This window comes from Camelus bactrianus, chromosome 25, assembly GCF_048773025.1.
Source record: "Camelus bactrianus isolate YW-2024 breed Bactrian camel chromosome 25, ASM4877302v1, whole genome shotgun sequence".
NCBI classification, from domain to species: domain Eukaryota; kingdom Metazoa; phylum Chordata; class Mammalia; order Artiodactyla; family Camelidae; genus Camelus; species Camelus bactrianus.
This window is the reverse complement of record NC_133563.1, coordinates 8,504,866-8,520,854: the sequence shown is the minus strand read 5'-3', so window position 1 is coordinate 8,520,854 and position 15,989 is coordinate 8,504,866. Positions and strand designations below refer to the sequence as shown.

The 15,989-nt window shown below is 37.1% G+C and overlaps 1 protein-coding gene and 1 pseudogene across 5 annotated transcripts in view; both read right to left on the bottom strand.

Annotated features, from left to right (window-relative positions):
- Positions 1-15,683, bottom strand: part of SPAG1 (sperm associated antigen 1) — a 69,743-nt gene extending 54,060 nt beyond the window's left edge. For 2 of the 5 annotated variants that reach the window (XM_074353092.1, XM_074353093.1), the window contains exon 1: positions 10,375-10,514. Coding sequence is in view for 3 of the 5 variants with exons in the window: in XM_074353089.1 (XP_074209190.1) it covers positions 10,375-10,534; positions 12,226-12,365 (300 nt within the window). In the remaining 2 variants the exon portion in view is untranslated. Of the gene's footprint in view, positions 1-10,374; positions 10,535-12,225; positions 12,368-13,465; positions 13,584-14,842; positions 14,996-15,318 lie in introns of those variants that run through there. The other 3 variants (XM_074353089.1, XM_074353091.1, XM_074353090.1) reach the window with 3 other exon arrangements.
- On the bottom strand, positions 2,488-5,566 carry LOC141574975 (magnesium transporter NIPA2 pseudogene; annotated as a pseudogene).
- Positions 15,684-15,989: the final 306 nt, after the last annotated feature.

The window sequence follows — 15,989 nt, the reverse complement described above, 5'->3', positions numbered from 1 at the left end:
TACCTATATATTAGATTGACCTAGTCTCCAACTCCAGCAGTCTGACAGAAGGGAAGGGCCCTTTTCTATAGGTATATATTAATTACTGCAGATTTCACTTTTTTTCTAATATATACAATGGTCAGCATAAAATATAAAAATAACAAGAAAGACAAATAACCAGAAAAATGGTTACCTCTAGTCAATAGAAGCAGACACAGAGAGTGGATGGATGTTGGGAATAACAAACACGGACTTGAAAACAGCTGCAGTAAATATGTGAAAAGGGTGGACAACATGCAAGAACAATTGCAAAATTCAGGAGAAGAATGGAAACTTTAAAAAGATTCAAAGGAAATGCTGAAAATGAAGGACTCAGTATCTAAAATAAATAATTCATTTGATTAACAGTAGAATGGACACAGGAAAAGAATAGACAGAAAAAAAATCAGTAATGCAATAGCAGATTTGAACAACACAACTTCATCAATATTATAATTATATGTTCTTTTCAAGAGCACAAAGAACATAGGCAAAAAAGGTCTTAATAAATTTCATAGGCTTGAAATCATACAGATTACAGTACTTGGCCATAACAGACTTATACTAGAATTCAATAAGTATTTAGACTATCCCCAAATAATTGGAAATTAAACAATACACTTATAAAGAACCCATAGTTTAAAAGGATATCAGATGGGAAATTGGAAAATAATCTGAACTAAGGGATAATGAAAACATGACATCATAATTCGTAGGATACAGCTAAAGTATTATAGGGAAATTTACAACCTTAAACAAGGAGAAAGGTTTAAAATCAATTACTTAAGCTTCTACCTCAAAAAGCTAATAAAAGAATGAGAACACAAAACTAAAGTAGGTAGAAAAAAGGAAATAATAGTAATAATAAATGAGAGTAGGAATTCCTAAAATGGAAAAAGAAAGAAAATTAATGCTCAAAAAACTCATCTTTTCGAAATAAATTAATACAATTTACAAACATATAGCAAGACTAGTCAAAAGAAAGTGAAAGAAAAAATATAAATTACCAATATCAGGCAAAAAAGAGGTACATCACTAATAATTCTACAGCTATTAAAAAGGTGAAAGGGGATGTTTTAGACAGTTTATACTGATAATTCTGCAATTTAGATTAAAAAAAATAAATTCCCTGAAAAAATACAACTTAGCAAAATTGATACAAGAAAAGCTGGAATACTTAGAAAAACAAAAATGAACAAACAAACAAAATCCGAACATAATGCCTGGCATATACTAGGTTCACAATAATGTTTATGAAACTGAATTGTCACAAAGACCAGAAAAAATTGAGTAAGAGATGTCTTTATTATGTGTGAAGTTCTATTATGTACTACTCAGCAAATACATAGGGAGTGTCTAATATTTGTCAGATACTCTTAAAATAGGCCCTGGGATAAACATGTTAACTGTCCTACCCATGTAGGAGGCAGGGAGGATGAAAAGGGGGCAAACAGGAGAAATAGGAAGAGAAACAGAAAAACAACAGGGAAGAAGGGTAAAATGAGAGAGGAAGAGGAAAGGGGGTAAGAGAGAATGGGGAACAATGGAAAGTGGCAAGAAAAGTATGAAGAAAGGGGGATGAGAAGGAGACAAACTCAAGACGGGACAGAGAAAGAACACACAACTGGGGAAAAAGCAGGCCCTGCAATGAAAACTCAGCTGTTTCCCCTCCAGAAAATAAAGCCAAGGAATTCTGGGCATGAACTGCTATTTTTACTTGTAGATTAGTTACCAGATTTTCAAACTCAAGTCAATAAAATGATAAAATGAGAAAGCTGAAAGTTTTTATAAAAGTTAGCACTTTGAGGTAGAGGATACCCAAACCTCAAAATTGTTTTCAGATGTCTTATTCACCCCAGAAAAATATGCTGAATAAAGTAAAACAGAAAAAACTATTTTTCCAGAGTGTGTCTTTTTAAAAAATTCTTTTTTTGTTTCAATTTATCTTTTTATTATAACATGAGCTAGATTTAAGAAATTACCCTAGTCTTCTGACTTTATTTCCCAGAGTTGTTAGAAGAGCTAAATGATAATATAACTCATTATGAAAACATACTGAAAAGTACTAAAGCTGATGTAAAATGGTAATCAAGGTTCCAGGTATCAAGGGATTAGAGTAACTGAAAAACAAAACCAGGTAGGCTGCAGCCCAACAGACAAAAGATAAAGGATGTGCTGGTTTAACGCGATGCCGTCTAGAAAGACCATCAAATGTGCACGGTGTCAAGTCACAGCCTAAGAAATATTTCCATTGGGTGAGTTCCTTTTTTGCTTTATAAATGAGTTTTCTTCACTTAATAACTTAGGAGTCTCTTAAATTAACATTTCAAAATTCATCAAATAGATACCATTTTTATAGGTAAGGTAAATTATAAGATAACATATTAATTTTGCTCTTTTTAAAATCAAAAAGCCAATAATGGTCAGAGATTGATGGAGTGGGGATGACAAATGTACATTTCAGACTTTCATTAACAAGGAAAAAAAAATGAAGCATATTTATAGACTTAAAATTGTCATTAGTGCATTTAGATTCTGATGAAGGAACATTTAAAATATCTCTACAGTAATACAATGTTAATAGAAATTGGCCATGTACTGAGGTCATTTTAGTAAGCTACCATCATTCAAATATAAGAAAAGTAATTTCCTGGTCCAATTTAGTGAAACCTTAAAAAAGATTGTCTCTAGAGAACATTATTTGAGAACAATGCTTTTTCAGACACATTTTGATATTCAAATCCACTTTATAACACAATTACAGATTAACCTTTTAATTACATCTTTCTTATTAAAAAGCTGTAATATTTCCATTTCTTCGAAAGATGTTTTCACCAGTGTGTTATTAGATTCCACAGGCTAAGAGTTCTTCATTATTATAAGAATCTCAGACAGATTAGAGAGACTGCCATTTGTTGCTTTTTCGTCTTTCCAGAATGACACAGGCAGACTTGCTAGACTAAAGTTGATGTCTTTAAAGGCATGCAACAAAAATATTCCCACAATGATTGTAAAGAAGCCACTCAAAGTACCAATGACACCATTAACAGGCATAGCTTGCCACTCCTTAAAAAGAATAGCTGAGTAAGTTAAAACCGATGTTGTAAAGAATACGTAATATACTGGAGTCACAAGGGAAGTGTTGAATACGTTCAGGGCCGTGTTCAGGTAATTAATCTGTGTGCTCACACAGACTACAATGCTCAGCAGCAGAATCCAGGCCAGGGGATGTCGCAGCACAGGCTTGTCAGCAAATAGCTCTTTGATAGCAATGCCCAGGCCCTTAACACAGGAGACTGAAAATGCTCCAATTACAGAGCAGACTGTGATATAACAAGAATGTTTGTCCACGGTGAGGCCCCGCCACAAAGATTAGTATCAAGGACACAATGACCACAAGTGTTGCAAAGGCCACAAAACCCGGATCCCATAGCTTGTGAGACATTTCATTTAAAGTCTCAATCTCCTCTTCTTTTGGAGCATGAATAACCATAACTGCAGATCCCAGAACACTTAGCAAACACCCAGTTTTTCCATCCAGATTATGTCTTTCATTTAGAAAGTATGAAGAAAGAATGGCACTTAATTAGCATGCAGAGAGCTCCTAAAGGAGTCACTAAGGTGGCTGGGGCAAAAGCATATGCAGCAAACTTGGCCACCTGGCCAGTTCCCACTGACAGCAGTCCAGCCACCACTGCCATTCTTTAAGATATGCACGGCCACCCTGACCTGCCTTCATGGAGCCTTTTCTGGTGAGCTGCAGAAGGCCTTTTTTTCTTTTTTTCAAAATGAAACACCCTCCAATGAAAATGCAGGCGCTCATAGCCAATCCCAGACCAATGTAAAAGTCATACTTTCCAGGCCCCTGGCTCATTTCTTCCGTTACTTTAGAAATTACTGTGAACCACAGTGATCAAGGACAGAGAACTGCTGGTGCTGGAGGCAGGATGATGCAGTCTCAAACAGTCTGAAAGCAGGGCACCAGTGGGAAGAGTCCTGGAAGGAACAGTTGCTTCACTATTTTCAGACCAGGTGATGTTCTGCCCACTCTGCGTACCTGAAGCTCAGTCACAGCCGGGAGAGCATGTAAGTTTAATACGGTCTCTCTTATGAAAAAAAGGCTGGAGGAGGTTAGCGATGACTTCACTCTCATTTCCTCATAAATAATACCCTTTATTCTCATTTAAAGTTTTAAGCCCTGGCAGAGTAGCTCCAGCCCCAGTTTGCAGGCCTGCTGAGCGGCATCCCCTCCGCTCTCTGGCCCGGGTCACCTCGGCCAACACTCCCACACAGGCCACACTAGCCACCCCATCCTGAGCTTGAGCCTTCATCACAGTCCAATGGGAGCTGCAAGCATCCAGCGCTGCAGCTGTGCAAGCCACCCCCTCCATGGGGGAGTGCCCGGGGAACCTGTCCCTATGACCTACTGTCCCCACCACTGCCACTGGGACCAAGGGGCGCCACCAAGGAGAACCTGGGTGTGGCCAAGTGACGCCAAAAAAAAATATATATATATATTTCGTAAGCAAAATGAACCACAGAGGAACTATGAGAAAATATTGGTAAATATGTGTCTGGCAGTAAGAAAGTTTTCGTAAGTATAAAACAAATGTAAAGATCACAAAGGATAAAATCAAGAGGTGTGGTTGCATAAAAATAAAAAAAAATAAACATAGAAAATACCACACACAAAATTTACAAGGCAAATAACAAATTGATGGAAGAACTGGAATATGTAGGACAAAACTCTTACAAATAAGTAAGAGACATGTCAATAGAAAAATCAAAAAAGGGACCTCTTCTGGCCCTGATGGAGTAACAGGGACTGGATTTACCCTCCTGCCTTTAGAGCTTTAGAAAACTGGATAAAATACATGAAACAATGGTTTTCAGACCCTGGGCAATAGGTAGCACAGGACAATCATTCCTGAAAGAAGGGAAACAAAGGAGGTAAGTCACACACTTGCCCCCAAGTGACTGCCTAGTGTTTCCAGGATGCAGCACAGGGAAAGGAAACGCTAGCAGCCCTGTGGTCTCACTGAATTTAGAAGAACAGAGGTCAGACTTCAGGGAGGCCAAGACTGCAAAGATGTGGGGGACAAGATATGAGAGGACAGAGCTAGACAGGTAGAAAGCTCTGAAGATAACCTGAACAGCCCTGTGTCTACTAAGGAAACTAAATTCACAGTTAAAATCTTTCCAATAAAGAAAACTCGAGGCCCAGATGGCATCAATGGTAAATTCTAGAAAATATTTAAGGAGGAAATAATACCAATTATACACAAACTTTTCTAGGAAATAGAAGAAAGAACACTTTCCAACTCATTCTATGAGGCCAACATTACCCTGCTATCAAAACCAGACAACAACATCACTAGAAAACTACAGACTGATATCTCTCATGACTCTTAGACACAAAAACTCCTTTACAAAATTTTAGCAAATCATATCCAGCAACATATAAAAAAGATACATCATGACTAGTAGGATTCATCCCATTAACGCCAGATGGCTATAACATTTGAGAGAAGTGTAATCATTTACCCTATTACCAGACTACAAAGAAAACCATACGTTCATCTCAATAAATGCAGACTAAAGCATTTCACAAAATTAAACATCCATTCATGATAAAAATTTTCATCAAACAAGGAACAGAAGGGAATTTCCTCAACCTGACAAATAACATCTACACAAATCTAAAAGTAACATACTGAATGGTGAAAGGCTGAATGATCTCTCCTAAGACTGAGAACAAGACAAAGATATCTGCTCTCATTTCTACATTGCACTACAGGTCTGAGCCTGTGGAATAAAGCAAGTAAAAGAAATATAAGGTAGCCAGCCTGGAAAAGAAGAAAATCTCTCAATATTCACAGATGACATAATCTTGCACAAAGAAAATACAAGGAAACTACAAAAAAGCTACTAGAACTAATTTGAATTAGACAAGACATAGGATGCAAGGTCAATATAGAAAGATCAATTAGATAACTATAAACTTGCAATGTACAAATAAAAACTAAAATTAAAATTCCACTGATAGGAGGTATCTAGCTTAGTCAAATTCATAGGAACAGAAAGTAGAATGGTGGTTGCCAGGGGCTCGTGGTAGGAATAGTTTGGAGAGTTATTGTTTAATGGGTACAGAGTTTCAGTTCTGCAAGATGAAAAAGTCCTTGAGATTGGCTGCACAACAATATGAATATATACACTTAACACTAACGAACTGTATACTTTAAAATGGTTAAGATGATACTTTTTATATGTGTATTTTACCACAATGAAAATAAACCAATAAGATTTCAAAGCTGGAATGACTCAGAATGAGCAAAAAAAATTTTTAAATATTAACTTTTACAATGGCATAAAATATATTAGATATTTAGGAATAAATTTCACAAAAATAGAAGTACACACTGGAAACTACAAGACATTGCTTCAAAAAAACTAATGACTTAAATGAACATAAAAAAAAATGTTCATGAATCAGAAATCTCAATATTGTTATAATATCAATTCTTCCAAAACTGATTCACAAATTCAACACAATCCCAATCCAAATATAAGCAAGTTATTTTGCAGAAATTGGCAAGCAAAGGACCTGGAATAGACAAAACAACTTTGAAGAAGAACAACAAAGTTGGAAGACTTGCACTATCTGATTTCAAGACACTGTTATCAGGACAGTGAGGTACTGGAGTAAAGACAGACATTTAGATTAATGAAAAGAATAGAGTCCAGAAATAGATCGACACATACATGATCAATTGATTTTTTAAATTTAATTTCTAAAATTGTTTTGTCCAACTATTATATTTTTTTAACTAATTATTTTCCATAATTTGGGGGGGGGCAGGTAATTAGGTTATTCATTTTTTTTTTTTAATGGAGGTACTGGGCATTGAACCCAGGACCTCAGGCATGCTAGGCATGCACTCTACCACTGGGCTATATCCTCACCCCTAGTTGATTTTTGACAATGGTACCAAGAAGTTAAGTGAGGAAAGGATAATCTTTCATTAAGTGATGTTTGAACACTGGGATATTCATATTAGTTTGTATGAACGTGTGTGTGCACATGTGTGTATCTATTTGTATGAGTGTGTCCAAAAAATAAAACAGATCTTAGACCTAAATTCAAGAGTTAAAACTATAAACTTTCTAGAAGAATCATAGGAGAAAATTTAGGGATCTTGGATTAGACAAAGATTTCTTAAATAGGACACAAAAGCACAAACTATAAAAAGAAAAATTGTTTTCATCAAAAGTAAAAACTTTTGCTCTTCCAAAGACACTGTTAAAAAAAAAAATGAAAAGGGGAGCCACTAAAGAGTATCAGAAAATACTTACCAAGAGGTATCTTTGTGTGTAACATATATGAAAGACATGTATTTTTATTTTATAACTTAATAAGAACACAATCTAATTTTTTAAATAGGCAAAGGATTTACCTTTTTTTTTTTTTGAAGTACAATCAGTTACAATGTGTCAGTCTCTGGTGTATAGCACAATGCCCCAGTCATGCATATACATATATATATATATATACTTGTTTTCATATTCTTTTTCATTAAAGGTTATTGCAAGATATTGAATATAGTTCCTTGTGCTATACAGAAGTTGTTTTTTTAAAATCTATTTTTATATATAGTGGCTAACATTTGCAAATCTAACTTGCAAATTTATCCCTTCCCACCCCCTTTCCCCCAGTAAACATAAGATTATTTACTATGTCTGCAAGTCTGTTTCTGTTTTGTGATTGTTTCTTTTTTTTTAGATTCCACATGAGTGATATCACGTGGTATTTTCTTTCTCTTTCTGGCTTACTTCACTTAGAATGATGATCTCTATGTCCATCTATCTGCGTTGCTGAAAATGGCGTTATTTTATTCTTTTTTATGGCCAAGTAGTATTCCATTGTATAAATATACCACAGCTTCTTTTCCAGTCATCTGTTGATGGACATTTAGGTTGTTTTCATGTCTTGGTTATTGTATATAGTACTGCTATGAACACTGGGGTGCAAGTATCTTTTTGAATTAGAGTTCCCTCTGGATAAATGCCCAGGAGTGGGATTGCTGGATCATATGGTAAGTCTACTTTTAGTTTTTTGAGGAATCTCCATACTGTTTTCCATAATGGCTACACCAAATTATATTCTCACCAATAGTGTAGGAGGGTAGATCCAAATTAGAATAGAAGAGGTAAAATTGTCACTGTATGCAGATGACATGATACTATATATAGAAAACCCAAAACGCTCCACACAAACTACTAGAGCTGATAAAAGAATTCAGCAAGGTAGCAGGATACAAGATTAACATACAGAAATCAGTGGCATTTCTTTACACTAACAATGAATTAGCAGGAAAAGAAAATAAAGAAACAATCCCTTTTAAAATTGCATCTAAGATAAATACTTAGGAATAAATCTGACCAAGGAGGTGAAAGACTTATACATGGAGAACTATAAAACCTTGATTAAGGAAGTCAAAGATGACTTAAAGAAATAGAAAGATATCCTTGCTTTTGGATTGGGAGGATCAGTATCATCAAAATGGCCTTACTGCCCAAGGTAATCTACAGATTTAATGCAATCCATATCAAATTACCCATGACATTTTCCACAGAACTAGAACAAATAATCCTAAAATGTACATGGAATCACAAAAGACCCAGAATTGACAAAGCAATATTGAAGAAAAAGAATGAAGTTAGAGGAATAACCCTCTCAAGACTTCAGACAATACTACAGAGCTACAGTAATCAAAACAGATATATGGATCAATGGAACAGAATAAAAACCAGAAATAAACCCACAGACCTATGATCAATTAACCTTTGACAAAGGAGGCAATAAGATACAATGGAGAAAAAACAGTCTCTTCACCAAGTGGTGCTGGGAAAACTGGATAGCAGCATGTATCTATCTTTATATATAGTAGCTAACACTTGCAAATCTCAAACTTCCAAATTTATCCCTTCCCACCCCCTTTACCCCAGTAACCATAAGATTGTTTAGTATGTCTGCAAGGCTGTTTCTGTTTTGTAGATGAGTTCATTAGTGTCCTCCTTTAAATAGGCAAAGAATTTAAAGACACTTCACAAAAGATAATACGGATGAAAAATAAGCACATGAAAAGACATTCAACATTATTAGTCATTAAGAAATGCAAAAGAAAACCACAATGAGATACCACTACATACTTAAAGAATAGCTAAAATTAAAAAAACTGACAACACTGTGTATTGACCATGATCTAGAGCAACTGGAAATTTTATCCATTATTGGCAGGACTGATTGCCACTCTAGAAAACATTTTGGCATTTGTTCACCAGTTGGTAAATGGTTAAACTGTGAGATAGCATGCAATTCACCACTACTCAGCAATTAAAAGGAATGCAGTCTGGACACATGCAACAACATGGAAGAACAGCAAAGGTATTATGCTAAGTGAAAGAAGCCAGGCACAAAGGAAGATACACTACATAATTTTATTTATATCAAAGTCTACAAAAGGTAAATGTATAATAATAGAAAGCAGTTCAGTGGTTACCAGGAGCCAGGATATGGGGTCAGTATTGACTGAAAAGGGACACAATGAAACTTTTAGGAGTAATGGAAATATTCTATATACATTTGTCAAAACTCAGCAAAATATCATAAAATAGCTAATTCTTACTGAACATAAATTATACCTCAATAAAGCTGATTAAAAGAAATCAGTAAAGATACAGATCATTAACAAAAGAAGAAATTCAAGCGACAGACTATTAAAAATTTATCTCCACTAGTAATCAAACAATACACTATGTATGATAATTTTTTCAACTATTTGATTTTAAAGTGTAAAAACTGACTACAGTAACCAGCAAAGAGTATCTGAAACAGGCATTCTTACACACTGCCAGTGGGAGAGTACAAAGGTCCAACTTTCTGAGAACACAGAGATGCATTTCAAAAGCTTTAAAAATATTAAAATCTTTGGATCAAGAAACTTGAATTTTAATAATTTATCCCTAGGAAATAAGCAGAGTGGTACCAAAAAACTTTATGAACAAACATGCTTGGATAGCACTCTTTATAGATGCTGGCTGAATTGTGATTCTTCCATAGAATGGAATATTATTGTCATTTAAAATATACACAAATGCACAAGCACGCACACACATAACAAATCCACAAACACACACATTCACAATATTCTCCTGGGTGTAAGAAGCAAACAATACCACCTCAGTGATCACCACTAAAAGGCGTTTACTGACAAATAAGAAGCCTAGGATTTCAGATAAGTGAAGGAGATATATATTCGTGACAATGTCGCAAAAAGTGAAGTTATCCTGTACCTTTATATCACCGTCAATTTTTTCCCATTCTTCTGCAGTAAAACTGGATGATGTTGCTGCTGGTTTATCTTTCCTCAAAGCTCTGCTTTCTGGAGCCAAGCCTGTGAGGCGCTTTTCACAGAATTCTGTAAGTTCAGGATAATATCCTTCCTCACCAGACCTTTAAAAAAAATTCAGAGTTTTAGAGTTACTGCTTTATTTAGAGATCATCTAGAGCAGTGGTTTGCAAACTGGGTTCCATGGATCCCAGGGGTTCCATGGGGATCTCAAGGTCTGCCCCTGCACAAGAATGAAGGCTGGGTTGCTGCCTTCCCACACATCTGGAACGACCTCCACGTCTATCTGCTAACAATGGAGTGATGTGATGAAGGAAAACAGGAGCACCAAAGACACCAATTTTCATCGCACCCTTTAAAAGTTGCATAATATTTTCTCTCCTCTTTAACATACATATGTTCATTTTGTATGTGAGGTAATTTTAAACTTATAAATGGAAATTCATTATTAGAGGAGCACAAAGAGTGAGACTTCCGACTTCCTTTCCAACACGGAGTTACTGTTTGCCACTCAATTTTTTTCCCCCTCAAAATGATGGGAAGAAAATGCACAGGAATGGTTCAGAACAACACACCTCTAAATTCTACCACTCAGGGAACAGAATTCCTTCCTTGAAGAGTTAAACAGACACACTGCTCTTTTTTGCTTTTTTTTTCTTAAGGAAAATCAATCTTTTCCCCTTGAAGTCTATTCATTTTTACATTTTTAGAACCATAGAAATAAATCCCATTTTCAAATTAAATTGAAAAAAATAATTCCAAGTGAACACAATTAGCTATTCATAAAATGTCTTAGAACCAACATCACTGTGGCTTTCAAACTCTTTCATCCTACAAACTTCTGGTTTCCTTTATTAGTTCTTGACCAAATATAAATGAAAATGTTCTTATATGTTGAGAAAAACAAAAGGGAAAATGATGACATAATACATCAACTCTGGCTGAGGACAAGCAAGGGATGCTCAGGAAGGACAGGGGGTTAAAGGTGATGAGAAAGAAAAAGGAAAGGACACAGTGATAAGGAAGGGCCTCAGAGGAAAGACAAGACAGAACCACTGAGCAAAAGGAAGACTACTGATGTTCCAGAAAGGAGCAATTCGTGCTCATAAGTGCTACTGCAACTCCAAAAGACAACTCCTCAAAAAACCCAAAATATGTGGCACAGGTTGGCAGCCATGGAACAGTGTTGTTTGTAGAGAGTTCCCTTGACCACCTGCACACCGATCAGCCAGCGTGCTTGTGAAACACACACATTCCTGGCCCCACTCCTGATTTCCTGAGTCAGAATCTCTAGGAAAGGGGCCCTCAAATGTGCATTTTTTTTAACCACCTTCTTTGGTGTATATTAAAGTTTGAAAATCATGGCCACAGGGCTCTTACCCAGAGAAGGCCTGGATTCCCTGCCTCCAGGTCCTACCTCCTAGCCTCCCAGCATACTGTGTGTGACAGCTCCCAGGGACTCACCCACATTTGTGGGCTGTAGTATGAAGTGGGAGAGTGCCAGAGAATTTTATGAGTAAGCTGGGGCCTCCTAATGGCTGCTTTATCTTTTCCTAGGAAGTGGGAGGAAGCCAAAAAATGCCCTCTTAGATATAAATTAGCCTAAGTCTCAAGCTGGAAGCAGACCTAGCCAGAACCCTCCTAACCACTAATTTGGAACCTATCATGGACAAAAACAACAATCTCAACATTTGAAAATTTGCTCCAAAATTTCTTATGTAGCTTTGACTTTCAGAAGTCAACAATATAATTTAAATTGGTATACTGAAATATGAAATGATTTTTAAATGCTTACCTGAGCACACAAAGAATTTTTTCCAAGTGTTTAACATCTGAACATTTTTCAATATACTTGAAATCCAAGTGTTCAACAGGAATTTTAAATGTTTTTGTTGTTCCAAAGCCCCACAATGATGGATAATCTTTGGCAGTCATGGCTGAAATATTATATAGGAAAATAATTATGAATCTCATTATATATATACTCATAACTATTATGAATCTAAATATATATATGTATATTCAATTCGGATAGTAATAACCATCTAGGTACATCTGTAATGTTTGTTTTTCATTTCCATATAAAAAGAGATGGAGGATCTCTTCTAAGGAGGAAGCCACTTATTTTAAATTCTCTCTCCCTGCTAAGAACAGTTAACATTTATGAAGCTAAGTTACCATATAGTGTACATGGGTTATTTTAATTAATCTTCACTTAAGCAAAGTTGAAATACAATGACAAAGCAAATTTTGGTGCGGGAGAGGAAAAAAATTTTTTTTCCTCTAGTCATTTGGGTTCAGTAGCTGAGGACTGTAAATTAAACTGACAAAAGACATTAACAGAGGAAAAGATTTATTTTATATGCACACAGGGGCTTCATTGAAAAGCGAAAACCCAAAGAAACTTTTAGGCCTATGTAGGTTCTCTAACGTATATACCATTTTAGCAGAGGGTGATAAACTGCGCAGAAGTGATTAGACAAGGCAAAAGTTCTGGCTTCCAGGAGAAGGTAAATATATGGAGAAACTAATGGAAGATAAGGGTTGTTTAAGTAAGGTTTGTTTATGCAGACTCATCTAAGTGCTAACTGTCCATCTACTGTAATAAGGGTTGTTCTCCTTGCCTTGGTATGGAAAGAGGAGAGAAGGGGACACCTTCATAAAGGGAAATTTATGCCCTGCTTTTAGGCAGAAAAGAGGAGGGCAGAGAGTTCTTCCAGTGCTGCTGTTTCTTAACTGCCTTCAGCTCAAGATAATCCTTACGCCAAAGTGGCCTATCTAGGGATGGCATACTGTGATCCCTTTCAATGCTCAGATTGCTTTTTAAGATATCTTTTAATGTTGATTTGAATGACCTTCTACTTTGGCTGTTAACATCACAACCATCATTTTGTGATTCAGCACAAACTTAAATAATGTCCTTTCTGTCACTTGCCTTAACATCACCCTCTTTCCCATTCCCTGCCTCCTTACATTCCCAGTTACCCACAATGAACAGCTCTTAGATCTGTGTTCTAATGGCACCTTATACATACCTCTTATAACGTATCCAAATTATGTTTTTTTGTCTTCCCTTCTAGATTGTGAGAGATTTTACTTTATTCATCTCAGAGCTTCAGAACTAACACTTCAGTGAGTACTGTCTTATATCCCCTAAGAAAGATACAGATAAGAAAGGTGACATTTCAAGCATATAAACTACTCAAAGTCATTAAACTATTAAGTAGTGAACTGAAGAACTCAATCTCAGTAGGTAACTACAGAGCCCACATACTTAACCATCATATTTAACTGTGCTTTTCAAATTGCAGGTGGCAACCCATGAAATAAATCTAGTGAGTTGCAATCAGCATTGTTTTATGATGATAGAACAGCAATAAAAACAGACCACCTAACACACACCATTAAACATTGTTTTGTAAAAACTTTCATTTCATGACTATACAAAGAGAATTATAAATATATGTGTATACAGTGCACGTGTTGCAAAAAAAGTTTTATTATGAGTTATTGTCAAAGTTTTTAAAGACCACTGCACTAAAACATATTGGGATAAATTTTAAAACAAGAAGTAGCAATGGGTCTAACTCATTAGTATCTCCTTCACCGTGTCTGCCCTCTGGGAGTCTGGTCATATATCAAATGTCTGCAGAAAAAGAGGATGCTCTGTCAGTATCTCCTCCATATCCCTGCTGGCTTTGACTTGGGTATAGAAAATAGGTAACAGTTTGTCAGCTTTTGGATGAAATCCAGCTGAGAAATGAGAATGGCTTTCACACCATACCACCAGGGAACCAGTATGATGAATGTCTCTCATCACAAGGAGAGCCTTAAGGCTAGAAGTTACAAGAAGGAAAGTGAAGAATTTTTAAATTATTGATGCTGCCCCAAATAAAATGGGTTGTCTTTAGGAGAATTTTTCCAAAGAGCCGGAGGATCTCTGATGGGATTTAAGCATCTAATGGGATTGAAATAGATTACCTCGAATTGAAGGAGTCTTGCAACTCTTGAGATTTCATGATTTGAATAAAATAACAGTGAAAAACATTTGAAATGATAAAGACAGCTCCTACCTAATCAAACGAATTTCATAACGTTTCTAAGAATCCTTTTTGAAAATCATCTTTTCTTTTTCTGGCAGGATATACATTCTCAAGACCACTAAATGTTAATCTTCATGTTCCCCAAAATAAGTTATACAATACTTTATTTGCCCTATTTAGAACTCTTCCATGTTTGTTTGCAATCTTTTTGTCTCTGATTCGGAATAACTTTGGTCCTAGTTGGTTTTAATTTTTTCTCCATCATCTTGATCCACATCAACTTCCCATGTTTCCTAATCAGTTTATCAGTAATACCTTCAAAGCAAACCGTGATGGGTTTAGTTAACACGAAAAATTGTTTTCTTTCACCTGGGCACGTTTTCCAGCATTCACAGCGCCCCCTGCAGCCAGAGGCCGAAAGGAAAAGGCAAACTCCGGCCGTAGCAACGGTTTCTATGTACAGCTCGGCGCGAGGGCGGCGGGGTCAGGGACTGGCCGGGATCCGGGAGCTCTACAGCCAACCTGCAACGGTCAGGAGGCCCTTAGGACCCCATGAAATTGCTCCCCATTCCCCGGCTCTGTTCACCAGGCCTGGTGGCAGCTGGCCGACCCCCCGAGAACCCCCGTGTTTCCATCACGCCCCAACATGCGCCACTGTCGGCCAAGAGAAACAAAAGGCCCCCAGTTTGTTTTCCCTGACCAAGAAGATTGTTCCATCCCACATGCTCCCTCCCACTCGAGTCCGACAGGGAATTTGCTCCACTGGGTCCGTCTTTCACGCCAGCTCGAGGAGAGAGGGATCGCGATGGGAAGACGTAATTTACTCCCAGCCTGGAGTGACTCACCTGGTTCTGAGCCCAAGCCGTGCAGAGGAGGCCGCAGCCGCACACTTTACCCGCTGCCCAGCAGTTACCGAGGGAAGGGCGTGTCGCCCCGCCTGGGCACCCAAGGGCATGCAGCTGACCGCCGAGGGCGGGGACTAGGGCATCTGCGGGATGATTGGCTAGTCCCCGATCTGCCACCCCGCTGATTGGCCTTGCAGGCCCAGCTTCACCCGGACAAAGGAACAGAAGCCGAAAAATAAGAGGCGCAGTGTGAGCTCTCTCACTTTCGCGCTTTCAGATAGTTAAAACACTGTAACTGTGCTACACCGTTGGACTTTTCAATAATACTGAAAGCAAGAAGACAATAAAGCAATACCTCCAAACTCTGATGCTGGTGAAGAACACACAAAAATGTCCTTACAGAGAGAAAAGCATGAAAAAAGGAACAGGCAAGAAAGAAGTAAGGTCTGTTACCTGCTTAAGGAACTGCAAATGTTTCCTTAGAACCAAAAGATTGAGAGGTGTGTTGCAAGTGGTGACAGAGGCAGGAAAGGATTCTGATTATCAAGGACCAAATATACTATTCCCAACAGTTTGGTTTTTATCAAAATGAGAAGCTACTGAGGACTTTCAGCAGAACAGCACCACGAAATTTCTATTTTAGAAAAGGTAAGCTGAGGAGTATCGAGGAC